Consider the following 24,653-nt stretch of genomic DNA (forward strand, 5'->3'; position numbering starts at 1 on the left):
ATATATTAACTACTTTTAAGAAAAGGTTTCCCCAGCTTCAATTTGTTTCTAAGTGAAATAAAGCCCCAGCATTGTCATGTACTTCTTCCGTCTCAAAATAAGTGTTGTTCTCATTTCTCAAGGAGTTAAACGTTTTTAAGTTTGACCAAATATATATGCAATAAAATATTAATATTCATAGTATCTAATTAGTATTGTTAGATAGATCGTTAAATCTATTTTTATAATAAATTTATTTGGAGATACAAATGTTGCTAACATTTTCTACAATTCTAGTCAAATAAAAATGTTTGACTGGTACGAATACCATAGCGACACTATTTTTCACCGTTATATTAATTAAAGATGGCCAGGTCACTCTATGTGTGGTGGTCTTCCTTTAGCCGATGTTTTTGCACACAACTTGCGTTGTAAGGTCATAGAGTCGGCCAAAAGGGTTTGCCTGTAATGCTTTTTTTTCTTTAATTCTGCTAATATAATACTCTCTCCGTTCCAAATTATAAGTCGTTTTGATTTTTTTTTGTTCATCAATTTTACTTTGTATCTAGACATCTTATTATATCTCAATACATAGTAAAATAGATGTATCAAAAAAAAGTCAAAGCGACTTATAATTTATAAGGGACGAAGTAATTTGGTAAATCTTCTGCTTGCCTGTCAAAAATAATTAATTAAAGATGGTAACTAGAATTTGCGGCGGCTAGTCCTATGTGGTAGTGACTACTGGTACTGACTAGTCCTATGTGATCGATAATTTTTAGAGTAGTGTGTTGTTGTGGCCATCGATGGAGTACATAAATGTGGAGTTTGTAGTAGTGGACAAGTGGGGAGGTGTATGTTGTTATGCCATATTCGTTTGGCTTATAAGTCGAACTTTTTCAGTCAACAAATAGTACTTTTCTTTTATAATAAATCAGCCAGCAGTATCTTTAGCCATGAGACCACTAGGTTTTTAGTTCTTATTAGCCTTTTTCTGTAGGTAACCTCACATAGTTACTTGTTTGTATTGCCTGTTATACCGGTTGTATTGAATAGATATCTACAATATTTGATTGCACCTTAGTTTACACATAAACCTTTCAATTGGTGGATAATTTTTCAATTCAATGCCTCCCTTTAGTTCATAATAGTTTACGGTTCCTCCACGAGTGAACTTACAAGAACAATGCTAAAACATTGTTACCCTTAATAATTTGCAGTTGGAAATGTGTCGAAAGGAAATGAGCTTAGATTAATTAGTTGGGGGGGTGGGGGGGGGGGGGGGGGGGGGGGGTTGGGTAGAGTGGTTTTGCATCATAAGCACTCTGGGTCTACTCGCTTCTAATTTTTCTGCATCTGTTTTGGCTGGCTGAACAACACTGCCAATATTGATTTTCTACCGCTTGCTTTTGTATCTGTTGTTTTTTTCTTCTCGAATACGCAAAAGATCTGTGTATCATTGTAATTAAAAAGAAGAGTTTAACCATACACACGACACACTTCTAATGAGTGCCCTAGGAGGTCTTACAGTTGTGACGGGACCTTCCTAGCACACTGTTTCAAACTTCGATATTATATAAAAGTAAACAACCGAACTACGAGCAGCGCAATAACCGACGGAGGTGGGCGTCTCCGCTACTGGCCGCGCGATCCCGCTCCGTCATTCGAGAAGAGTCTTCTACTAGTCCTAGTATTGGTCGCCGGGAACAACACGTCTAGCGCTTCCACTTCGCTCGACGTCCAGTTTCTTGTGAAAAAGTCATCGTAAGCTCGCTTGGACGCGGATGAGATTGGGGCTGCCGGCGGTGCAAAGCCCATCCTCTGCATGAGGAGCACCTCGCCCCGCTTGGAGGTCGAAATGTGCGCCAGCGGCTGAGCGGCAATCCGACTGCTCCGTTTTGGCAGGGGTTGCCTTATGGTTGCCACTTTCTGCCTGGGTGGGCTGGCGATTAATGGCGACATTTGCTCGAGCTGCACCTCCTCAGTGAACTGTGCGAGACGTCGGGCAGCTTCGCGTGGTGTGGGCATCGCGTCGCTGGTTGTGGTGCAACCATCTGCAACGCCGAGTGCTCCCACTCATGGTGGCGTGAGTTGTGGCGGCCCCTGCACTGGCGACATCAGAGACAAGTCCGTTGTCCACTGAGCAACCGTCGCTGGGAACAGATGTCCGCCACTGGTGCTTCAACCTCCTGAGGGGCTGTCGTAGCAGGCAGACACTCAAGTGTTGTTGCTGAAGTATTGCTGTTGGCTGGTTGGTGCAGCTTGTTTAGCCATTTATGTGGGAGGGGTGGACAACACCAGCAGCTGCAACACAGACCCAAAAAGCAGTTTCAATCGTGCTCAATGTTCAAATTTCACACTTAACATTTAAATGTGAAGATTTTGCTTGTGATTCAAAACGTGAGTTACAAAATTTAACTTTCAACTTTTAATGGATAAAGTTCATTCCCTACCAGAAATGCCCGACTCTCCACTTGACAACTGACAATTTTTTTTTTTAATTTTCAGCCTGAAACATCGCAAGGATACTAAGTTGCCAACAAGCTATGCTTCACACATTTTCGATCTGAAATTTTGCTCTAACACGCTCTAACCATGTCGGAACTTCAAAGTGGCGCCAAAAAGCTTGATTTTTTTTTTTTTTTGCATGTTTTACGCTTAGCAAATAAATAAACTTTTGAAACGATACCATGCCCTGTCGTGCATAGGGCATGTTTGGATGAGATTATAAAATCTGGATTCTGAATAAAAGTTATATATGAGATTTTATTGGATTACGTGTAAGAATTCTCTAGAATCCTACGATGTTTGGAAGAGATTTTGAGATTCTAACAATTTTTTTATCTGGATTCTTGGAATCCATTGGTATACAAACGGAACCTTAGTTCTTCACACTGTCGTGCTTAGTTCTTCACGGCTCAATTAAAAGAAATAAATATTTGATTTGGACAGTGAAGCAGCATCGTAGCCGGCATGATATTTGGCCCTGCGCTCTGTCTGCATCATCCTCTCGCTATATATAGCCGCCCTCTTCGAGTCTTCCTCCCTCACCGGCCATCGCCATCTCCAGCAGAGAAGAGAAGCAGCGACACACGAAATCAAGGATAGCGCAGCCCGCAAGCCAGACCGGACCGAAGCAGCAGCATACTACACAAAGATCACACACTTCCTACTGCTGCAGCTGCACTGCACAATGGGCATCTGCGTGTCGTGCGACGCGGCGGACGAGGGCGCCGCAACGGCGAGGGTGGTGCTGCCCAGCGGCGAGCTCCGGGAGTACGTCCCACCGACCACCGCCGCGACGGCGCTGCAAGCGGCCGACGGCGAGGGGGCGTTGTGGTTCCTCTGCGACGCCGACGGGATCGCGTTCGAGGGGGGACCCGTCGCCGTGGCCGCGGTCACCCCCGGGGAGGAGCTCCAGGCGGGGCAGATCTACTTCGTGCTCCCCGCCGAGATGCAGCGCCGCCGCCTCACCCGCGACGACGTCGCCGCGCTCGCGGTCAGGGCCAGCTCGGCGCTCGTCAAGGCCGCGGCCGCCCAGCCGTCCTCGCCATGCCGCCGCCGCCGCCGCCGCCGCCGCGGCGCGGTGGCGCCGCTCGTGTTCCCGGTCCCCGAGGAGGAGTACGCGGCGGCCGACGCGGTCTGCTCGCCCGTACGCGGCGCAGCGCAGAAGCGAAGGGTGGCGTACCGGGGCGGCAGGGCGTTCAGGTTCTCCCCCGACCTGACCGCTATCCCGGAGAGCGAGTAGATCGAGCCTCCACTCGGCATATGTGCCTCTGGTGGTGTCGAGTCGCTCGCCGGCGCTTGGTCGGACGGTGTGGCCGCGCCGGAGATCGATGGAGCAGGAAGTGTTGTAGACGCAGAGCTCAGGAATGAGAAATGTGCGTAGTGTTTTTGGCGCCGTTGGTTTAGGCGACAACAGGATGAGAGTGTACGCTACGTGTAGGTTTAGATGCAAGTGTAAATACACGGAATCTCCGTACGGTGTGCCCAGTCACAGTTTGGAACTCAGCTTTTATCAGAGAGTGTTTAGTTGGACGAATTTTGGATTTTGGGATATCGTAGTACTTTCGTTTTTATTTGGTAATTAGTCTTCAATTATGGTCTAATTAGGCTCAAAACGTTCGTCTCGCGATTTCCAACCAAACTGTGTAATTAATTTTTTTTTCGTCTACATTTAATGCTCCATGCACATATCACAAGATTCAAGTAGGTAGATACTGTAGCACTTTTTTTTTAGAATTTGGCCCGGCAACTAAAAAGGGCTTAGTGCTCGTGTTCAGGCTCTGTGTCGTGCGTCATGGAATAAATCTCTCGTTGTTTGTGAAAATGAACGCCTTAGCTTTTCAGGCCTACTTCAGTAATACTTTTTATCAAAGAAAAATATCTGTCACAGTAAATCAGCATCCGTAATAGTCAAATTTCAACGAAACAAACGGGCCGAAATCTTTGGTTGTGACTTGTGCCGGTAAAAGAAACTGAGAACTCCTTTTCATCTCTTGATGGGAAAATAACGAACTTAACGTATGACGTGATTCAAGGCCTCTGGTACCCTATTTTTCAGCTTCTTCTACAATTAGCTCTCTCCTTTCTCAATCCCCCGAGCTAATCCATGCATGCCACCTCACCATCGCTCCCATCCCGCCTTTAGCTAGGGCTCCATTGATAGACCCATTTTTCATGGGAATTGAAAGGGATTGAGGGGAAAATAAACTAACACTCGTAACAACAAACGTTACCGCACCAACCATCGCTCCTACGACCTTGCCAAAACCTTGCTAGCTGGCCATCTTTCACCATCAATGACGGATCTAAGATGATCCAGTAGTGCAAATCTAACATGATCCATTGTTCAGACGGAGGTAGGAGGGCTCAAGCGCCCCCCCCCCCCCCCTCTTGGCCTCATGTTGCAATCAGGGGAGCCTGATGTTGCATTCACCCCCGATCGCTGCCGTCGCATGTCCTTCACTTCTAGGGTTAGCAAATAGGCAATGAGATCTACTCATAACCCCGGCTAAAAATTTAAGGGATTGTTTGGTTTCATTGTAATCCACCTTAATTTGCATGTATAATTTTTCAACCCAGGGCTTGTTTGGCTATATACACGGATCCACCTCAATTCACATATGTTGGGCTGGATTAAGGTAGAAATTAAACTAACTTACACTTCGATCCACCTCAACACATGTGGATGCATCCAAATAATCCTTCAATTTTTCCTAATCCACGAGAATTGGGGTGGATTGAAGTGCAGTCAGACAAATCTTAAATGAGATATGTTGTTGGGGTAACTATACTCAATACGTGATAGCTACAGAAATCTTAGTCTAGAAAAAACTTTGTTAGAGTAAGCATTGTAAGATGGAGAAGAATCTCTCAAGGACAGAATTGCTCATAGATGTGGTAGCAGCAGAAATCAAGTGTGGAGATGCTCCGAATCACTTCATTAACTCACCTTTCGGGGGGGGGGGGGGGGGGGGGATAACGTATTTCTGATGAATGTTATCACTATCAAATGGCATAATATGCATCAGGGCATCATTAGAACATGAGGCTGTTGCCAACAAATTTCTTGAGACCCAGCACCCCCCCCACCCACCCACCCACACACACACACACAATATACGTAAGTGAGAATGCTCAAGCTATATTTTGAGGGGAAATACTTTGGCTAGCACATCATGTGATCATACGGATTGGTGGCAACTGCTCACATTTTTAGAATAAGGGCAACTAACTTGCTATACGCCTATACATGCCACCAACCATCACAGATTCCATACGTAGAAATTGCTAAACAGCAGCCATCTAATTTGGTCTGTGATGTTTTTTCCTGTGATTTTAGTGAGCTGCATAAACGTCCAATTTTCAATGGAACAATTTCTCAAGAATCCCGTGAATGCGTCCCAACTTTTTTTTTTCTTTTTTGCAAAGAAAAGCGAGGACTCGGGAATTGGAGCTGGTACGTTCAAGTCTACCAGGCCGCTAGGTGTTTCTCCCGAGTCCCGACTTCATGAGCCTACTGGTGCCCAAACTCTGTGTCAAAGTTGGGCCTCATTCCGGTCCGTTATAGGCCCTCGGACTCTCCTTTCCAGCGGCAGCTCCCCGGACTCTCGTTTCCAACGGCTGATTTAAAGTTCGGCCCTGTCTGATAAAACTGGGTGTCCTTATTATATGATGATTCTCCGACATCCATCAAAGATCAAAGTACGGTTTGCACATGAAGGTATGAATTTTAATAGGGAGGCTCATATGCTTCAAAATCTGCATGTACTTTTGGATCTGGAAGATATATATGACTTGAGTCCCCCTCCTATATTTGTTGTTGTAAACGCTTCTAAAGTGAATTAATACCCTATCTTCCTCTCAAAAAAAAAAATATGGGGTATCGTCCTTCAGTGTAGCGTACCATAAGGCTCATCATCTGACAAATCTAATTCTGGAGAGGAGCCTTATCAAAAAAAATGGAGAGGAGAGGAAGGCTAGGTGACCGTGGCGATGACATGAACAAGATAACGAAGGCGACGGGACGTATCACAAATAGAGTCAATTGTCAAACGTGCTTTCTCTCATTTCTTCCCCTGTTTCCTGTTCATCATCTACAAAAGCCTCTTTACACGCCACGCCATTGATAATCACCACACAAAAGCTGCACATGATCCCTTCTCTAATCTCTACTTCTAACCCTATGACACACGCATATACTAGTAACACCTACTGGAGCCCATGCCCATGGATGCTCAGCGCGACCAACCGTCAGGGTCAGCAGAGGTGAGGGAACGCGAGGTCCCTGGCGAGCAGGTAGCGGAAGGCCGGGTTGTAGGGCACCCACTCCACGACCTTGCCCGACGACCTACCGCCCTGCTGGCACCGCTGCACGGCCATCCTCATGCTCTCAGGGAGGAAGCGCTGGACCATGTCCACGAGGCCCTGCGACGAGAGCTTCACGTCCTTGGCGTACACCTCCACGAGCTTGGGGAGCAGCAGCTTCTGCTCCTTCCACACGCCGGCCGTCGCCCGGATGAACTCCTCCTTGGCCGCCTCCAGCTGGTGGAACAGCCGCTTCGGAGTGTACACCCTCACCTGCATGCAATGCAACCAAAGCGAAGCAAAGCAAAGCAAAGTGAGATGATGATGCTGCGCAGTGTGCTTTGAGGCACATCCAGTAATAATGGTAGTACTAGCAGTGTGCTTTGAGGCATCAGCGCGAGATTCCTAACATGATGGCAGATGAAAGATTCCTAACAACGTTCCCAATCACCCAAAAGCTGGCGGCTCATGATTCATTGGTAAGCCTGTTTCGCTAATGTGACACTGACATGATAGATTGATAGGATAGGAAATGTGCAGCTTTTCATGCCAGATTTGTGCTTAAAAGGCTTGCCAAGAAATGAAACACGTACGTACTCACACAGAGTCCATATTGACTTGTGAAAAAGTAAGCATCGATTTCTAAGTTTGTTTAAGAAGGTATTCAGGTACAGGGACACCAAGTTTGCGGAACTTGTTGCTTACCGCGGGATCAGAATGGCTGCCGGAACAAAGCGCAAAGCCTAAAAGAGGCTCTGATTGTGCAACGGCAAAGGCTCGCCACTCATGCCCCGCTTTGCTCACTTTGCTTTTGATCCTGGGGTAAAGCAGCGTCCGTAGCCACTGCATTAAAAGGACCAAAACTGAAATTAGCATGCCTGTGTGTGGAGGCATATAATCAGTACAGTAGGAACATCGTGCTTTTAGCCGGGTTTGGACCTAATCATGCATTCTTGCTATACCTGCCCGGGGCAATGTGTGTTACATCCAAGAACAATGCTCTGGATAACGGCTGCGTTGATGTTGCGTCCAGCAATTTTGCAGGCAGCCTGTGGTTGAAACATGTGTCAGCGAAAGGAGAAAGAAATTTGGTTTGTGCTTTGGGTTGCAGGACCCTCCCATTGATGCTTCAGAGGAAGCATTTTCACTTTACCTTAACAAGTAGGGATGTTTTCTTTAGATTGTTCTGTGGGACGCCATTCTTCAGATAAGCCTGTGAAAGTATTACATTGAGACCCCATCAAGAACAAAGCACGTAAAGTGCTAAGAAATTTTGGCGAACTGCATCGATAGAGTATTACATGCATCAACAAAGCATTGTGTATGTTGACCCAGAATGCTATCTTTTCTTCATCTGTCATTCTCCTCAGATCAACAGCTTCCAACCGGTACAAAATCAACCTGAAATATCGAAATCAGTTGAGAATGGTGTATCAAAATTTAACTGACAGTCGGTGAACTCCATCCAAAATGTAATATAAAATTTCAAAGTAGTCCCTTCCTCACGCGTACTTATGATATCAAAGCTATAAATCAATGAAATCAGGTGGGGAGCAATCCCCCCGTTGGAAGTTTCAAAAAAAAAATTTAACTGACAAATTGAACATTTCCATCGACCAAAGAGCAGAAATATAACTCACTTGTAAGTCTGGAGCAGGTCCTCGGCTTCTTTCAGCCTCCGACTGTCACGGCTAATCATAGGAACTTCAACCATTGTGTTGTAAGGTCCACTGAACTCCTTCAAACCCTCGACATGGAATGGGTTTATCAAACGGGAGTCCAGAGTCGTTTCTCTCTTGTAATGGGGACTCCACATGTCCCCCACATACTGTGGAGAAATTGCACTAGTCGAGGAGAACGACGACGATGGCGAAGACGATGAGCCATGGTGAACCAAGGGAGGATCTGCAAGTCTGCAGTATATCCCCGCCATGCATCTCACCATCTCCTCTGACAGGTTGTTCGGAGTTTCAGGGATGTGGTCAGCTACATTAGTTCCTAGATACTCTGCTAAGCTTATCATTCCTGATGCCCTGGTCTCTCCTTCCTGCTCAAAACATAACAATGAACTTAAAATCCTATACAGCAGCTTGAGCCATGGTTTTCAGTCAATTTTCTCATAATCTTGTATAAGCACATTAAATCAAGTTTCTCATAAATTAAAGTAAGCATATCACAATTGGTTGGGTGGGAGGTGTGGCCACTCAGTTCAAGTTCTCTACAACTCAAATTTAGGTGACTATTTTGTTATTGAAAAATCTATATCATGCATGTGGAGATGATAAACTAGTTTTTTTTAAAAATGCCATAATGTTGTTTCATCATGGAGCAATTCATTACCTCTACGAATGAGAAAGGCTGTGAGTGGCACGAGCGAAGAGCCCTTGCAAGACAATCATCCTCTGAAGGCAATATCCTGGACGAACAAACTCCACGGTATGACAACGCAGACTGGCAGCGGAGGACATCCGAATCAACCACTCTATCAGAGCAAGCGGATGTGCAGCAATCTGCCAATGGATCATTCCATTTCTTATGCGCTGGCGGGTAACTGGACCGGAGTGTTGCATCCCCTCTACTCTTACAAGACTTCAATGCCATGGGCGTTTCCTGGAGCTGCCCGGAACGTGAGCTCACTGACAGCTTCGGAGCTTCCCGTCGATCAGGGGGGGGAAATGCAGGAGCTGCATCAGGGGGAGAAAATCCAGGCGCTTGCTGCTCAAATGCTTTTCGGTACAGTGTCAGGAGATACTGCTCCATATTCTTCACCTCGAGCTCCAATGTGGCAATCTCCCGTATCAATTCATTAGCTGCCTGAAAAAATCAATGTGGTTAACCTGACGAGTGATGAAAAGTTGGGACAAGAGCAGACTAACAATAGTTCCTGGGCGAAAAATAGTTACCTTTGGCATTGGATTCTCTGGTGACAAGTTGACTTGAGCAGCGTTAGGCCCTAAAGCTTTTTCCAGTGCACCGCGCACAACCTGTTGATCCTTGAGGTGCTTCTCAAGCTGCAGAATCTGCATCAGGTGATTTCATGAGTCCACAGTATGGAAAAATCAGTAGAAAAACGAGAAGCAGCAGCAGGTTAAGATTTTTTTTTTTTTGTCAGAATAGTCGGTGAACAATATGCTGTGGCATTTAAATGAAGTACAAATGCCATCAAAATCGTTTGGATTAAAAAAAATTATCTTGCTTCTCTTCTATGATTGAGCAGTGCTCCTGCTTTTTGTCCAAAATAGATTGTTTTGTAGCTGTTGGCAGTGCAGCCAAAAAGGGCCACAACAATTGTTCCATTTCAGCAGCCCACACAGATGGAAATGCAAGTTCTTATCAGCAGTAAAAACTATCTGAAAGAAATCAGACTACACCAACCTCCTTTCTCAAGGTGCTTTGTGCTCCCCTCCCAGGTTGAGCTTCCTTACTGTTATCACTTTTCACCTTATCTTTTACAACTTGCTGGGGAGAAAAGATTAAGCACAAATTAATCAAAACTACAGGAACTATGTTGTGACAAGTGAGAACCTTGCATTTATTGAACAGTACAATATTGATGAGTACGCAGGAGGGGGTATTTACCGGCAAAGGTAGAACAATTGTTTTGTCTGAAGAACGCAAAGTATCCTCAAAATAGCTGCCATTCAAAAACCTTAATCACATTTTGAGCATTGTTCCATCTGAACCAAAAAACAAAAGAACTATGCAGAAGCCTGCAGACACCAACCTCTTGGATCGCCTATACCGTTCTGAAGAACTGAAAGATTTCATCGCCTTGGCAAAAGCTGTGTGCCCCTTCTTCTCCAGAGCCTCCACCTCCATCCTGTGGCAGAGCTTAGGAACCATTCAAGAACTGAAATAAAAAAAATGCAAACCAGTCTAAGTACAAACCCAGCAAGAGACCAAGCAAACAGCAACGGAGACGAAGACGAAGACGAAGAACAGAAACAGGAGCAGAACGGAGCTTACAGAGATTAGTTGCTGTTGCCAAGTGGCGAGCGCCCGGAACTCAGTAGCAGCCTAGCAGGGAGGAACAAGCCGAGCACGAGTGAAGCTCCGGACGATCCAAGACCAAGGAAATGGCGCCTTCTGAAGTCACGCTAAGCTCCAAGGAACCCAGCACTGTCCACACCAACGAGTGCCATCCATCTACCGGCACCGCACCACCACCCTTCACTCTTCCGGTCAAGAACTAATGAGCCATTTGGAGAGGAAAACGGAAAGCAAAGCCCCTCTCTTTCTCCTCTCCTCTCTCCGATCCAACTGCTCCGCATCAACCTCCCACTGCGTGTGTATGTGTATATATACTTGATATACAGCACAAGCAGCACCAGTGACACGCTAGTGGCGAGCCTGCAAAAAGCCCGTTGACTGTGACATCTCCTCGTGGAAACGCCACACACAACTTTTTCCCTCTCCTGGGGTTCCTTGCTGTGATGGATGAATAGGTTAACCACTGCACCTTTTCCGCATGCCCAGGTCTGAAAACCTTGCTCCTCCGGGTTTTCTATGTTTTTGCAGGCAGAGAAACTAGGGTAGGGAAAGGGAAACCTTTTCAACCAACCTGGTAATTTGTGCCCTAATCATGCTTTTCTACCCCAACCCTGATACAGTAACAGTTTTGGGGCCATGAGACATTGAGACATCAGACATGTGGTTGGAGTGAGATTTTGGGAGTATATTAATTAGTACAAGCCTAATGCCTCCAACTCCTAATAGCGCCAAACCTTGTGTCACCAAACTGACAAAACATCAAAAAAAGCTTATTAAAACTAGCACGTTCCCTACCAAACTTGTGCAAGAGATTTTCAGCATACAAGTAGCAGTTGGTGTGTGAGTGGTGGCTGATGTGCACATCAAACGATGACAAAAGGATTAGGATATTATTCCGTTTTGAGACACTGTGCGAGGTTGCTTAATCTTGGTGGTTGATGCTGGTGGCAGTGGACAGTGTACTTTGGAGTTGTTAATGGTACAGGCAGGTTTCTAGATCTACATGACACGAGCGCTCCAAATCTCTGTACTGCACTGTCTTCCCCCACGGCCCACGCAGATGAGCTTGCTTTATGAAGACAAGCAGAATGTCATTTGTTAGTTTGGTTTGATAATAGTTTGGTTTCCTGAGCATACAGGACACTTAGGCCATGTTCGTTTGTCTTATAACCAGCCAAGCAGTGTTTTTCTCTCACAACAAATTAGCCGGAACAGTATTTCAACTTTTTTTTTCAGCGAACCTTAATGAGGCATCACAAAATTCAAAACTGCATTCTTGAAAGATGGATAGTGCTGAGTAGTACAAACTGGAATTTTTAGGATTATCAGTTGTCTCAACTGTGGATGTGCATGAGACAACCTGACCTTTTAATATTTCAGTAAAGAAAGTGCAGTTTCCTAATGCAGGAATTCAGTGGAACGCCTGCGTTCTAAACAACGGCAGAGAAGTACTGTATATAGTAGTACTACTACTGTATTGCAATGCACACATTTGGCCCCGCTAGAGAGGAAAACCAGGGCAAACATGCCATTTGGCTGCAAAAGTGAGCAGTGACCCCATCTAGAACTACTCTCTTGCCACAGTACCACTTCTATCTACTACCAAATGGATCACTTGCACGAAACACAGAAAAATGTTACTAGGACCCTACCCAGAGACAAACAGTCGTTAAAGACAAGGCTCCGTTTGTGTGCGTTTAGGCTTTGTTTAGGGTCACACACACACAAGCAGCGAAGCAGGGGCCCAAAAGAATGGAAGAAAAGATGGGGCTCGGCCTCAAAAGCGTCGAAAGCGGGACGGAGGGTAAAGGCGGGCCGGCCGGCCGTGCAAGGCTGGCTGCTCCTGTCCCGTTCTCTCGTCCGCGCCCGCGCGTCCTCGCCCTCCTCCGCCTCCCCAGTCCCCACTCATCAAAAGCAGGGCAGCGCGAGGCGACGGGCGGAGGAGGCGCGCGCTTGTCACGGGGAATTTCTCCTTCTCCGTGGCGCCGAGCCGTTGTTGCACGAGGCGTGCGTCTGGGTTCGGTTCGGCTCGGTGCTCCGGCGGCCGCGGACTTGGGGACTTGGGGAGGCGTGGCGTGGCCAGGGTAGGTCAGGCAGGTGTTTTGCGGAGCCGTGCAGAGTGCAGCGCCGGGGAAAAGTGGCCAGCGGAAAGGGCAAAAAGGCTGGGGCTTTTTGGTGATCGCGTGTCTGCGAACGGCTGTGGACTGTCGGCGTTATGCAACGCAACAATGTTGCTCTGGAGCAAAATACTGAGACAATACGCTAAAGACAATACTGAGACAACGCTGTTATCGTTAGCGATCGACCGATGACAGAGGTGTTCATCATGTAACCAGCGATCTTCATTCGGTGGTAAGTAACTTTTGAAATATTATGGGTAAGTTGAAAGACTCTGCTTTTCGTTTTTTGGTTAGAAGATAAAAACTAAAACAAACAGCTAATTTAAGATTTGGCTTCTGAGAGCAACTTTAAGAGACTCTAAATTATTCCTAAATATTAGAAATAGAGATTTTGGTAAAAAAAAAAAAACTATCCTGCGACAGCTTCTCTAAGTAGTTATCCAAATATAGTCATCTTCTATTCCGGATTTCTCGCTAGCCAAAAATAGAAGACGAGAATGACTCTCTTTGGAGAGTGAAAAGATATAGAAAACGATTTTTATGCAAGTGACTCTCCAAACGATGATTTAGAGAGTGAGTTTTAGAAAGTCTCTTGAGATGCTCTGAGAAGCAAAAGGTGTTTTTTTTTGTTAATGTAAAAGACTAAAACAGGATTAATAACGATGTCAATCCACCAAGATGCCTTTTTTTTTTGCAAACAGGAAGGTGTCCCCTACTGTATTTATTGAATCTTAAAAGAGAGATACAAAGCAAATCCGAGCAAGAGTTGAGCAACAAAGACGGTAATAAAAAATAAACAAAATTACAGAAATGCTTGCAGCCATGAATAAAAAATTTGATCATTCCGTAACTATCCAGATACTCCAGCGAAACAGAATTATAATTTCCATGAAGAAGGGGGTTGCAATTCATTCTTAAAGTCCTCAAGCACTTAAAAAGAAGGATTCATGGTTACATGAAGATGCACTAAACCCCGACACACCATAGCAAACAGACATAATAAAAAAAGATGCTCCAGAAATTCCTCTTGATTAGCAGGACAAAAGCACAAGTTATACGTCTGAAGATTCATATTCTTGTGTTTGAGTAAGTTTCTGTTGTTCAAGCGGTCCCTAAGAAGTAACAAGAAAAAAAAAATCTTGTGCTTGACTGACATCAGCAATTTCATAACTAAGACTGTACGGAAAACTCGAAGCTCGTTAGCTCGCTCGGCTCGGCTCGTTAGGATAACGAGCTGAGCCGAGGTAGCTCGTAAGCTGCTCGCGAGCTCAACGAGCTGCGCCTCCAAGTTTGGAGTCGAGGAGTAAGCTTCGTGGACGAGGAACTAAGCACTTGGTCTTCAGCAAATCCCACTCTGTCCATGGACGTGGTGGTATGTTATCTAATTTTCAAATACTAGTTAGTTTGTACAGTACAGACTTGAATGTTGAATTTGCTTGATTCATTGATTGGTATGAAGGTTATGCCATTACATGAATCATTGCTATCTAGATTATTTAATTATTGCTATCCAGATTATTCAATTATTGCTATCCAGATAATGAATTTATCCTCAAAAACTAAGAATGTCATACTTAATTTTTTTAATGCAATAGCAATGATTCGGCCATACATTAATATATTTTTTTGTCCCTGGCTCATGAGCCAAACGAGCTAGCTTGAGCTTTTTCCTGAGCCAAGCCGAGCTAACTTTTTAGCTCGTTAGGTATAATGAGCCGAGCCGAGTTAACTCGTTATCCTACCGAGCCGTGCCGAGCCAGCTCGACACCCCCTGTTCATAACCAAGAGTAGACAACCCTGCCAGCCTCGGGCCTATATCCGCTCGACTCCTCAATGTAAAGGCAATGGTGTAGGTCCCAATTAGCACTTAAAAGAGAGTGAACTGGGTGTCTAATTAAAAACTTGAAACCTAAGAATCAAAAGAACCTAATACTAAAAACATTATAAACTAGTTCTAGCGTTATGTGCACCTAAAGTTTTTGCATTACCATTTTTTATCACGGAGTGTTCAGCAGACTAGAGCCAATCATATCAGCTAGGCTAACCTAATCTAGTAAGGTAAAAGTTACACAAGCAAAACATAAACCGAAGCAACAAATGTTGTAAGTAAAGAGCAAGAGAACAAATGTTGTAAGTAAAGAGCAAGAGTTGGAGACGACAACCCCCGGAGACGAGACCGTTTATCATGTAGCGCCAATTATCAAAACATAACCCCTAATCCACGTTGTAGAGTTTGAAGTTAATTTGAGTCCCCTGTTTTGTACATTTATAGATTCGCTACTGTAACTAAGATATGCTCTCGGTCACCAAGCCTCCCCAAGTCATGGTGTTAGGCTCGCCACCAAAGCTCCCACTAACCAGGACAAACGTCGTAAGCTACTTAAGTTCACCATCGTTGCCCACCGTTCCTATCGCATTGGCATATTGGTGTTGTCTTCACTGTAGAGTTTCTCCGTTAAGAAAAAGAAATCTCCTCTTCCCCGGCACTCCAACTCGCCACCAATGCATACTACTTGTACTAATGTGTTCTTAGATCATGATTCTGTCTAGCGCCATACTCACATCAAATCTAGGGACTAAGGTTTTTTTTACCGAAGTCAGCCATGAAACCCTAACCTATTTTTTTAAAAAAATTTAATCCAGACCTTTCTAATTCGCTCCCATCGAAAATTGAATCTAGGTCTGCTGGATGTTACTGAGGCGCTCTAAGGGCAGTTCTAATGGCGCATTGATGGTAGTTTTTATCTATCTTAATTACCTTAACAACTCAGCAATTTGCTGATGTGGGAGTAGCTTTATTACGGAGAGAGAAGAAAAAACAGATAAACCCTTTCCTCCGAACGAAACCGAGTCGTCTCTTATACCTGGTTCTCTCCGTTCCCGCGCGCGTGACTGCTTCGCTCTGGTTCCGTCCGCGCGCGCTCTGTTCTCTCCGTTCGCGCCAGCTAGCGCGCGGCCGCGCAGGCTCGACGCGGACTCGCCGGTCAGCCTCGCCGCACCAGCGTCGCTGTTCCGGTCCTCCGCACGCTGCCGCTCGACGCCCACCTCCCCGCGCGGCGGCTCGACGCCCGCCTCGCACGCGACTGCTCGCGACCCGCCTCCTAGCGTGGCCGCGTCGTCGTCTCCATCCCGTCTCGCCCCGTCTCCAGGCCACGCCTCGGCCTCACAAATGCCGGCCGCCTCCGCCGGGACGTCCTCCTCCTCCGCGTCCACGCTCTCTATCTCGCAGAGCTCTTCTGCTGGCAGGCGGCGCCGCCGCGCTCGTCTGCTGGCCTTCCCTAGCGCCCGCATGCCTTGCCGGTGGAGCAGGAGTTGGAGGCATAGCCGTAGTGCTTCTTCTCGGTCCACGCGGCGACCACGTCGCTGGGTAGCCAGGTGGCGTCCGCACCGCCGAGGGAAGACGTTAATGCCGGCGGCGGGCGCGGCAGCCGTGCAGTTGCCCTTGAACTGCAGCACCCACTGCAGGGCGCCGGCGGAGATCTCGTTCGTGTACTTGAGCGGGCACGTCTGCAGTATCCGGTGAGGCGTGGCCGCCGCCGGCACTAGTAGGACTGCGCACACCAGGAGGAGGCAGCACGCGAGAGCCGGCGGCTTCTTGATGTGCACTCCATGCTGTAGACCACTGTTCGTACGTGTGTTCCAGCAAAGCTAGAGCGTCGCGGAGCTATTCTGCTGGCACCGCTGCAAGGTTTGTGCGCAAAGGTGATCCAGCAACGTGCACCTGTTCGCTTAGATCTTATAAGTCATGCTTATCAATTATAATATAGTATTTTTTTTCATAACAAAACAGCATCAACCGACTTATAACGCACGTATCAAGCGAACAGGCCGACGGTGAATGATTGGTTATTTTTTTTTATCTGGACATTAGAAGAAAATCTTCCACTGAGAATGATGGTTTCCCGGTGCAGTGTCCTTTACTGTAGAAATTACTGTATGGAACTGATCAAATCATTAGGCTAGAGGTCCTTTCGCAAGCCTTGGAAATAAGTTCATGTGTTCATTTTTGTTATAACTAATTTATTTTATTGATTCATTCAAAGTACTCCCTCTGTCCAACAATAACCGCACACCTAGGTCCTCTGCTACGGCATTAGTGTAGGTGAGAAATTATGATTTTACCCTATAAAAATGGTCTGACGCTTGTGCAGCGGACAGTGAAGGGACGAAGTTGTGTGGCTGACACTCTACTGCTGGCCGTTGGCAGGCCTAATGCTGTTAGCTGGCAGGCCTAGTGCTGTAAGCTTGGCACTCTTAAAGCATCTTCAAAAGTTTGTTATCTTAACTTGGCATCCATATAATTTTGGTAAAACAAAAAAAAACCCTCCAACAGTTTGGCAAAACAACTTGGCATCAATAGCAACTTGGCAAATCTTCCCTCCGCGCGCGCAAATATACGCGGGCGGCTTGGCATCCGGGGCTCTTCGTTCTCTTAGCGGGGCTCTTCGTTCGCTTAGCGGGCCTCTTCGTTTTGTTAACGGGTTTTTTTATTTTACCCAGTCAAAAATACCAAACTCTTGGAGATGGATTGTTTTTTTACTTGGCATATAATTTTAGGAGTTGGCCAATCACAAGATTTGCCAAGTAAAATTTGACAAACTCTTGAAGATGCTCTTACACGTGTATGGCCTTGTTTAGTTCCAAAAAGTTTTCCTAAAAAGTGCTACAGTAGCTATCACATCGAATCTTGCGATACGTGCATGGAGCATTAAATGTAGACGAAAAAAAACTAATTGCACAGTTTGATTGGAAATCGCAAGACGAACGTTTTGAGCCTAATTAGTCCATGATTGAATACTAATTATCAAATAAAAACGAAAATACTATAGTAGCCAAAATCCTAAATTTCACTCAATTAAACACAGTCTATGTATTATTGGACAAATTTTAAATCACAGAGGTTCAATTAATCTGGGACGGAGGGAGTACATGTCACGATATACTTGTGGATGCGCAGGCTCGCTTTGTATCTGCACTAAGAACCTGGTACTACTCCCAGCTAATAAAGACAAAGCAAACTTAATGTACATCGTGATAAATTTCAGCAGTCTGCCGAGTGCCGACTGCCTGTCTCCCCCTTTTATCACTGCTACTGGCGTTGGGAGGCCTGCTGCGGTGCTGCCTGCTGGCCTCCATGGCTCCATGGCTTCTGTTTCTGCTTATCGGACGTCAGCAGCCTGCTCGGGCAGTTCGAGGATGTAAAATTTTAGATCGTTATATCGGATGTTATATAGACGTTGCATACGGTGTTTAAATACTAATAAAAAATTAAATTACAGAATCTATCAATAAACCAAGAGATGAATTTATTAAGTCTAATGAACCGTTATTAACGCATGTGTTACTTTAGCATTTTATTGTTATATTATAAACTAATTATGTTTAAAAGATTCAACTAGTAAAGTAATCTTAATCTCTATAATTAATTATTTTTTAAATTTATATTTAATATTCTATGCATGTGTTAACGGGCTCGATGGGATGGGGTGTCGTGAACTTTGGGAGGAACCAAACAAAGCCGACAATATGCGGTGTCCGGTGTGCCCTCTCCGGACGGCGGACAGTAGGGCCGCGTTTAGTTGGCCACCGGATTCGGCGCCGGCCGAATTTGCTACACGGTAGTTATACTGTAGCATTTTGTTTTTATTTAGTAATAATTATCCAATCGTTGGCTAATTAGGCTCAAAACGTTTGTCTCGTAAAGTACAACCAAATTGTGCAATTAGTTTTTGATTTCGTCAACATTTAGTACTCCATGCATATACCGTAAATTTAATGTGACGGAAAATCTTCTTTTTGCATAATGCCAAATTCTAAAATTTGGAACAACTAAACATGGCCTAGGTTTGTGCCCCCCATCTTTTCACAGGCCACCACAGGGCTCCCCCACGTCAATCCATCATTGATTGATCACCCCCGGCGGCCCGCGCTGCACATGATTGATCGCGCACGTCGCACCGCACCAAAACTCTGCGGGTGTTCAGTTCCACCGAAATTCAAACTTTGACACTATATAAAAAAAAAAAATCATCACATCAAATTTGTGGTACATGTCTGGAGTACTAAATGTTGACGAAATAAAAAACTAATTACACAGTTTGGTTGTACTTTACGAGACGAACGTTTTGAGCCTAATTAGTCAACGATTAGACAATTATTACCAAATAAAAACGAAATACTATGTTGCGCTACCGGACAGTGAATCTGCCGCCACCGATTCTGTCCGAGTGCGCATTCATGTTACTGTTCTACTAGTACATGTACATCTCCGGCAGCTGACCATCAGAGTTCAGCCAAACTAGTCACGTTCCTGCTGCTCCAAGGGCCACATGTCGGTGACTTGTGAGGATGCCCCTATACGAGTGGGAGTACTTTCAAATTAGCAAAGCATCTACAGCCATATTTTAACATAATGACGTTGTATTAGCGTAGGATGAGGCAGGAAAAGGAAATGACGTTTTGCACAGCAAGAATGCAAGATGCTACTTGCTTCGTTCCAATTTTAACATAACGACCAGTCAGACTATTTTTAAAAATGACCAAATTTAGATTAAAAAAAGTACGGAGTGTCAATATTTGTGACACTAGCACATAGGTGCCATAAGATTTACCGTGTAATGTAATGTATTTTTATAGTGTACTACTTATTTTATGTCCTAAATATTGGAACTCTTCTTTTATAAATTTAGGACAAAACTAAAAATCACGTCTTTTTATAAATCGCCCTTTATTAAACTATGACAGAACTAAAAAATCAGATTGGGAGACAGACATGCTGCTATGGCGCTAGTAGCTCCTCGGTAGTCTGTGATAGAGGCAGGAATCTTGATTCCCGATGTCAAACGTCACATGGAGAAGACTATACGGTGCGTACGTACGCTGCCTTTGCATGGCATCGCTGGCTGCAACGCTACCGCTGCATGGATCTTCTCGGGCGCGTTTGGTACGCCGGCCCGACGGCCCGGTTGCGCCCGCCAGGTGCAACTCGCGTGTTTGGTGTACCTGGCCCAGTCTGTCCCGCACGAGATCTAAAGCACCCTGGGCCAGGCCCGAGAAAAACGAAACCCCCTCCCGTGCGCGTGACGGAATTACCTCCCGATTCCTCAATCTCTCACCCACCGCTCCTTCTCCGTGCGGTGCCTCCGTTTCTTATTGCCGGCCGCCGCAAGAGCCAGCCACCGAAGCCGCGCTCTCGTCGTCCTCGGCCGTGTGTACGCGGGGGCCGCTGCTGTTGCCAGCGTCGACGGCAACTGCTGCCTCGGGTCGCGGCGCAGAGGCTGGCCCCGGCGAGCAGCAACGGCGCGGGGCTGTGTGGGGCGTGGGCGGCCTCGGCGGCGCGAGGTCAGGTGGAGGCTGCGACAGCGCGGGCGCCGTCGCCGGCGCGGAGATGGGCAGTGGAAGAAGAGGAAGGGCGACGGCGGCGCGTGGAAGATTGAGGCGCGGAGGCAGCGCGACGGGTGGGGAGTGAACGAGTGGCGCGTACCGACTGCTCGATGAAATGGCAACAAGAGAGACAGGGGGGAGGTAACGTCACCCAATTCCAGACGAGAGGTGACCATATCTATCTATTACCTCCTTCCAGACGAGAGGTACCACTTGGGACAGCCTCTGGCTGGCTTGGCCGCCTGGGACAGGCCTGCGGGCCAAGCCAGCCACGGTGCAGTTACCAAACACGCCCCTCGAGACCCGGAAAGACGCATGTGCCGTGCGGTACAGAGATCGCCGAGACAGGCAGCGTCCCGTCCGATCCTTCGCATCAAATCTATCCATCCGTCAATGTTGTTGCCGGTCTCGCCAAGTCGCCAACCCCAAGGTCCCGGCCGCTCTGGCTTTGCTTTGCTGCCCGTCGTCTGGGCCTGCGAGCCCCCTGCCGCGCTCGCGTTCTTTTTATTGCGAGGTCAAAAGAAAAGCGAATCCGATGTGCTTGCGTAGCATAGCAAGCAAACTAGCAAAGCATCCACAGCCCACAGGTCCACGAGCGATGATGATTGATCACCATTCACCACACCCATCAGTGTAGCGTGAGCGCAGTGGAGTAGTGTATTGACTACTGGATTATCCACCTGCTTACCACTGTAATATTCTTGAATTCTTTGATGATTGCCTTGTCAGACACTCAGACTTGAGATGCATGCAGCCTTGCAGGTGCTACAAGGGATCGATTCAGGTCAACGAAACCATCATACTATCACGGAGTTCGCCGGATTTGGTGCTCAACATTCAACGCTAAGCTAACAATCTTTACACTCCTACTCTGCTACCAGTAGTACATTACGAGAAGCTGGTAAAACTACAGAAACGACATGGCAGCCACCAGGCAGGAGAAGAATCAGCCTCTTCGGTTAGCTGGTTCGTATTGTTGCTGGTTCGTGAAGAAATACTGCTGGCTGGTTTATGTAAGAGAAAAATATTGTTCCGACTGAAAATTTACGATCGTTTACGATGAACCACAGCCAAACGAATAGGCTGAATATCCATCCGACGCAGAAAACCACAGCGTTGACAGGAAAGCTCCAATCCCGTCACAATTACCAACACAACACAAGCACCGCTTGCTTTAACAATCTTAAAGCGACCAAAAGCTTTCACTTCTTCAGTAAGGGGTTGTATAAAGCATTAAAAATTGACTAATTATAAAACTAATTGTACATATCAACGATATAGTACCAATACTACTACCGACTGTCCACAACGTGAGCGATACTGAAACAGCTCGGGAAATAGTTTTTTATTCGTTTCAGCACTGATGCTTTTACAGGCTTCGATGCCTGAGTTTTCTGGCTCTAGCATCGCCCCCTGCAATGTGTTGCATCGATGCTGAATTCTTCTCTCTTTTCATTTCAATATTCTCTCTACTTGTTTCAGCATCCATATTTGATACAGTCTGGGGCCTTGTTTAGATTTCATCCAAATTTCAAGTTTTTTCACTCTCTCTCTATCACATCAATTTTTAGCCGTTTGCATGGAGTATTAAATGTAGGTAAAAAAAATAACTAATTACACAGTTTAGTTCGAAATCACGAGATGAATCTTTTAAGTCTAGTTGGTCCACGATTAGACAATATTTATCAAATAAGACGAAAATATTACTATTCATCGGTTTGAAATTTTTTCGTAATCTAAATGAGGCCGGGGTGGTCTAAGGGCGTCCCCAACGGCGTTCGAAACGCCAGCTCCGGTGAAATGCTATTGGATATTGATCATTGAGGAGAGAGACGAACTCGCTAGGGCTCGCACAGTCGCCTAGCTCGCACGGAGTCCAAAAAGTTCCCTCTCTCAGCTGTGACAACCTGCGAATCTATCCTCTAGACTTCTCTATATTTTTATAGTCTGTGTCTGTTCGCGGGATAGTTTCTAGGCTGCTTTAAGCTGATTGGTGCTGGTTTGTTGTGAGAGAAAAATACTGTTGGCTAACTAGTTAGGACTGGCTGAAACCAACAAGCGAACAGGGTTAGTGTTTCTCGTTTCTAAGGTCATGAGTGTCTCCTAAATTTTTGTCACATCAAAGGTTTGATATATGGATGGAGTATTAAATATAGACTAATCATAAAACTAATTACACAACTTATGACTAATTTTCGAGATGAATTTTTAAGCCTAATTAGTCCATGATTTGACAACGTGGTGCTACAGTAAATATGTGCTAATAATATATTAATTAGACTTAAAAAATCGTCTCGCAAATTAGCCCCCATCTATGTAATTGATTTTGTAATTAATCTATATTCAATGCTCCTTATTAGTATCTAAATATTCGATATGACATAAATTTTAGGAGCGACTAAACAACCAAACACACCTAAATCGCCAGTCCTCGTTCTCTTGTTGAGAATTCAGAGCCTGTTCGCTTGCTCGTAAACGATCTTAAATTTCCAGCCAGGAACAGTGTTTTTCTCTCACACCAAACCAGCCAGCAGTAAATAATCCACAATACGATACGGCCTCCCGAACAGGCTGCATCTCTCCCGCACCGGCCGGGAATCACGTTCACGTGTCACGCCTCCCGGTAACCGTCGAGTGCTACTGCTACGGGCCTGTTTGATTATCTAAGGGGTGTTTGATACATGTATGTAGTATTAAATATAGACTAATTACAAAATTAATTATATAGTTTACGACTAATTTACGAGACGAATCTTTTGAGCCTAAGTAGTCCATGATTTAACAATGTTTTGCTACAGTAAACAAATGCTAATGGTGGATTAATAAGGCTTAAAAATTCGTCTCGTGGAGTACTAACAGATTATATAATTTATTTTTTTATTAGTATCCGAACACCCCATACAACATTATCTCGACACACCTCCTAAATTTTAGTCCCTAGATCCAAACACCCCCTAATTCGGAGTAGAGACTAAAACATGAACTAAATAGTAGTCTTTGTTTGTTTGAATGGATTAAAAGAGACTAAAGGATATTAAAACTACTGAACAAAGACTAAAATACCCGCACACTAAGGGGTGGGGACAGGAGAGGGGTACGGGGTGTCAATTTGACCCTATAAATCTCAATAAGCCTCACCCCCAAGAGATTTTTGTACTTTAGTCTCTAGTCACTATTTTAGCCGTTCCTGTTTAATTAAAAGATAGTAAATGGGACTAAAATTTAGTGTCGGGCCCCTGTTCCATGGAAACCAACCGGACCTACGTGCGGCTAGGTGTTCTTTAGCGCGGGGGTGGTGTCAGCCATGAAAGTAGGAGAAGCGTTGAGGGAAGAGATGGAAGGCAGACAGTCTGTTTGCTGGGTAGTGTTTGATTTATAAGATATGGTTTATCATTTAATAAATATTATTTTTTTCTCACATCAAATCAGTCAACAGTACTTTTAGTCATGATTTATCAGTCAAACGAGCCCAAACAAACGCGGCGAGAAAGAAAAAGTCCAGGTGAGAAAAGGCCAAAAAGGAAGCATAAAACGAAAGGCCTCCCCGTCAAGATTCTACTGCTGATACTGAGATATACTCCACGTACTGCTGCAGTGCGTCTAAGGCCCCGTTTAGATGCGAAAATTTTTAGCTTTTGGTTACTGTAGCACTTTCGTTTGTATTTGGCAAAAAATGTTCAATTATGAATTATTTAGGCTTAAAAGATTCGTCTCGTTAATTACAGGCAAACCGTACAATTAGTTATTCTTTTTACCTATATTTAATGCTCTATGTATGTGTCGCAAGATTTAATGTGACGAAGAATGTTAAAAAATTTTAGATTTTGGGCGGGGCCTAAAGCTAGCAGATGGGTGAGGGCAAAGCGAAAGGGGGGATACGACGGCCCCGGCCCCCGGGTTCCAGCCGACTTTGCGCCGGAGAGACGGGGCGTTCCGTGGAGAAAATCTAGAGCGATTCCTATACGTTTGCGCTGGGTGCTCCTACGTGTTCGCTCGCTCGTGCGCGTGGACTTCGGATCGTGAAGAAGCAGCCTCGGATTCGCAGCGTAGCCGCACTCGGGCATTCGGCACGGTTCGAGAGAACTTTCCAAAGTGGCATTGGATTTGTTGTCAAAAAAAAAAAAGTGGCATTGGATTCGGCGGCTGCGGTTACGGGTACAACCACGAGTCCACGACTACGGGCGGCTACGAGCGTGTGCCTGCGCGGCTCCTCCCTAGAGCCGTCTGCCTAGCGATACTAGTGTCATGCTACTAGTAGAAAGTAGATCCACACGATGTCAAACCCACTAACCACTGTTGCAGCTCGCAATCAGACTTGATACTAGCGAAGTCAATGAACGGAGTCGTCCTCGTGCTGTCGTGCAATCAGTT

The 24,653-nt window shown here is 45.6% G+C and overlaps 2 protein-coding genes across 5 annotated transcripts; one reads left to right on the forward strand and one right to left on the reverse strand.

The window, feature by feature from the left end:
- Nucleotides 1–3,043: 3,043 nt before the first annotated feature.
- LOC136476984 (uncharacterized) lies at nt 3,044–4,018 on the forward strand. Its single transcript, XM_066474977.1, has one exon. The coding sequence runs from the start codon at nt 3,173–3,175 to the stop codon at nt 3,725–3,727; it is 555 nt and encodes a 184-aa protein (XP_066331074.1). The 5' UTR covers nt 3,044–3,172; the 3' UTR covers nt 3,728–4,018.
- Nucleotides 4,019–6,535: 2,517 nt separating this feature from the next.
- LOC136476991 (uncharacterized) lies at nt 6,536–11,239 on the reverse strand. Of its 4 annotated transcripts, none has more exons than XM_066474997.1 (12): nt 10,756–11,239; nt 10,514–10,609; nt 10,369–10,423; nt 10,165–10,248; nt 9,693–9,809; nt 9,130–9,603; nt 8,430–8,836; nt 8,091–8,190; nt 7,943–8,002; nt 7,752–7,838; nt 7,495–7,632; nt 6,536–7,062 (listed from the first exon to the last, which is right to left on the reverse strand). In XM_066474997.1, exons 2-12 carry the CDS (start codon nt 10,606–10,608, stop codon nt 6,742–6,744), a joined length of 1,938 nt encoding a protein of 645 aa, XP_066331094.1. In that variant the 5' UTR covers nt 10,609; nt 10,756–11,239; the 3' UTR covers nt 6,536–6,741. The 4 variants fall into 4 exon arrangements, with proteins under 4 accessions (XP_066331094.1, XP_066331087.1, XP_066331086.1 ...); XM_066474990.1 differs by having other exon boundaries at nt 10,369–10,438; XM_066474989.1 differs by having other exon boundaries at nt 10,514–10,639.
- Between the last annotated feature and the right edge of the window lie 13,414 nt (nt 11,240–24,653).

This window comes from Miscanthus floridulus, chromosome 1, assembly GCF_019320115.1.
Source record: "Miscanthus floridulus cultivar M001 chromosome 1, ASM1932011v1, whole genome shotgun sequence".
Lineage (NCBI taxonomy): Eukaryota > Viridiplantae > Streptophyta > Magnoliopsida > Poales > Poaceae > Miscanthus > Miscanthus floridulus.

What these genes read in the sequence shown, in the direction of transcription:
- LOC136476991 (XM_066474984.1), bottom strand. Translation starts at nt 10,632, where the DNA reads ATGGTTCCTAAGCTCTGCCACAGGATGGAGGTGGAGGCTCTGGAGAAG. An exon ending in CAATTGTTCTACCTTTGCCG is followed by an intron (nt 10,249 to 10,368) that starts GTAAATACCCCC and finishes TTTTCTCCCCAG; the next exon opens with CAAGTTGTAAAAGATAAGGT. An exon ending in GCAGCCATTCTGATCCCGCG is followed by an intron (nt 7,063 to 7,494) that starts GTAAGCAACAAG and finishes CATTGCATGCAG; the next exon opens with GTGAGGGTGTACACTCCGAA.
- LOC136476984 (XM_066474977.1), top strand. Translation starts at nt 3,173, where the DNA reads ATGGGCATCTGCGTGTCGTGCGACGCGGCGGACGAGGGCGCCGCAACG.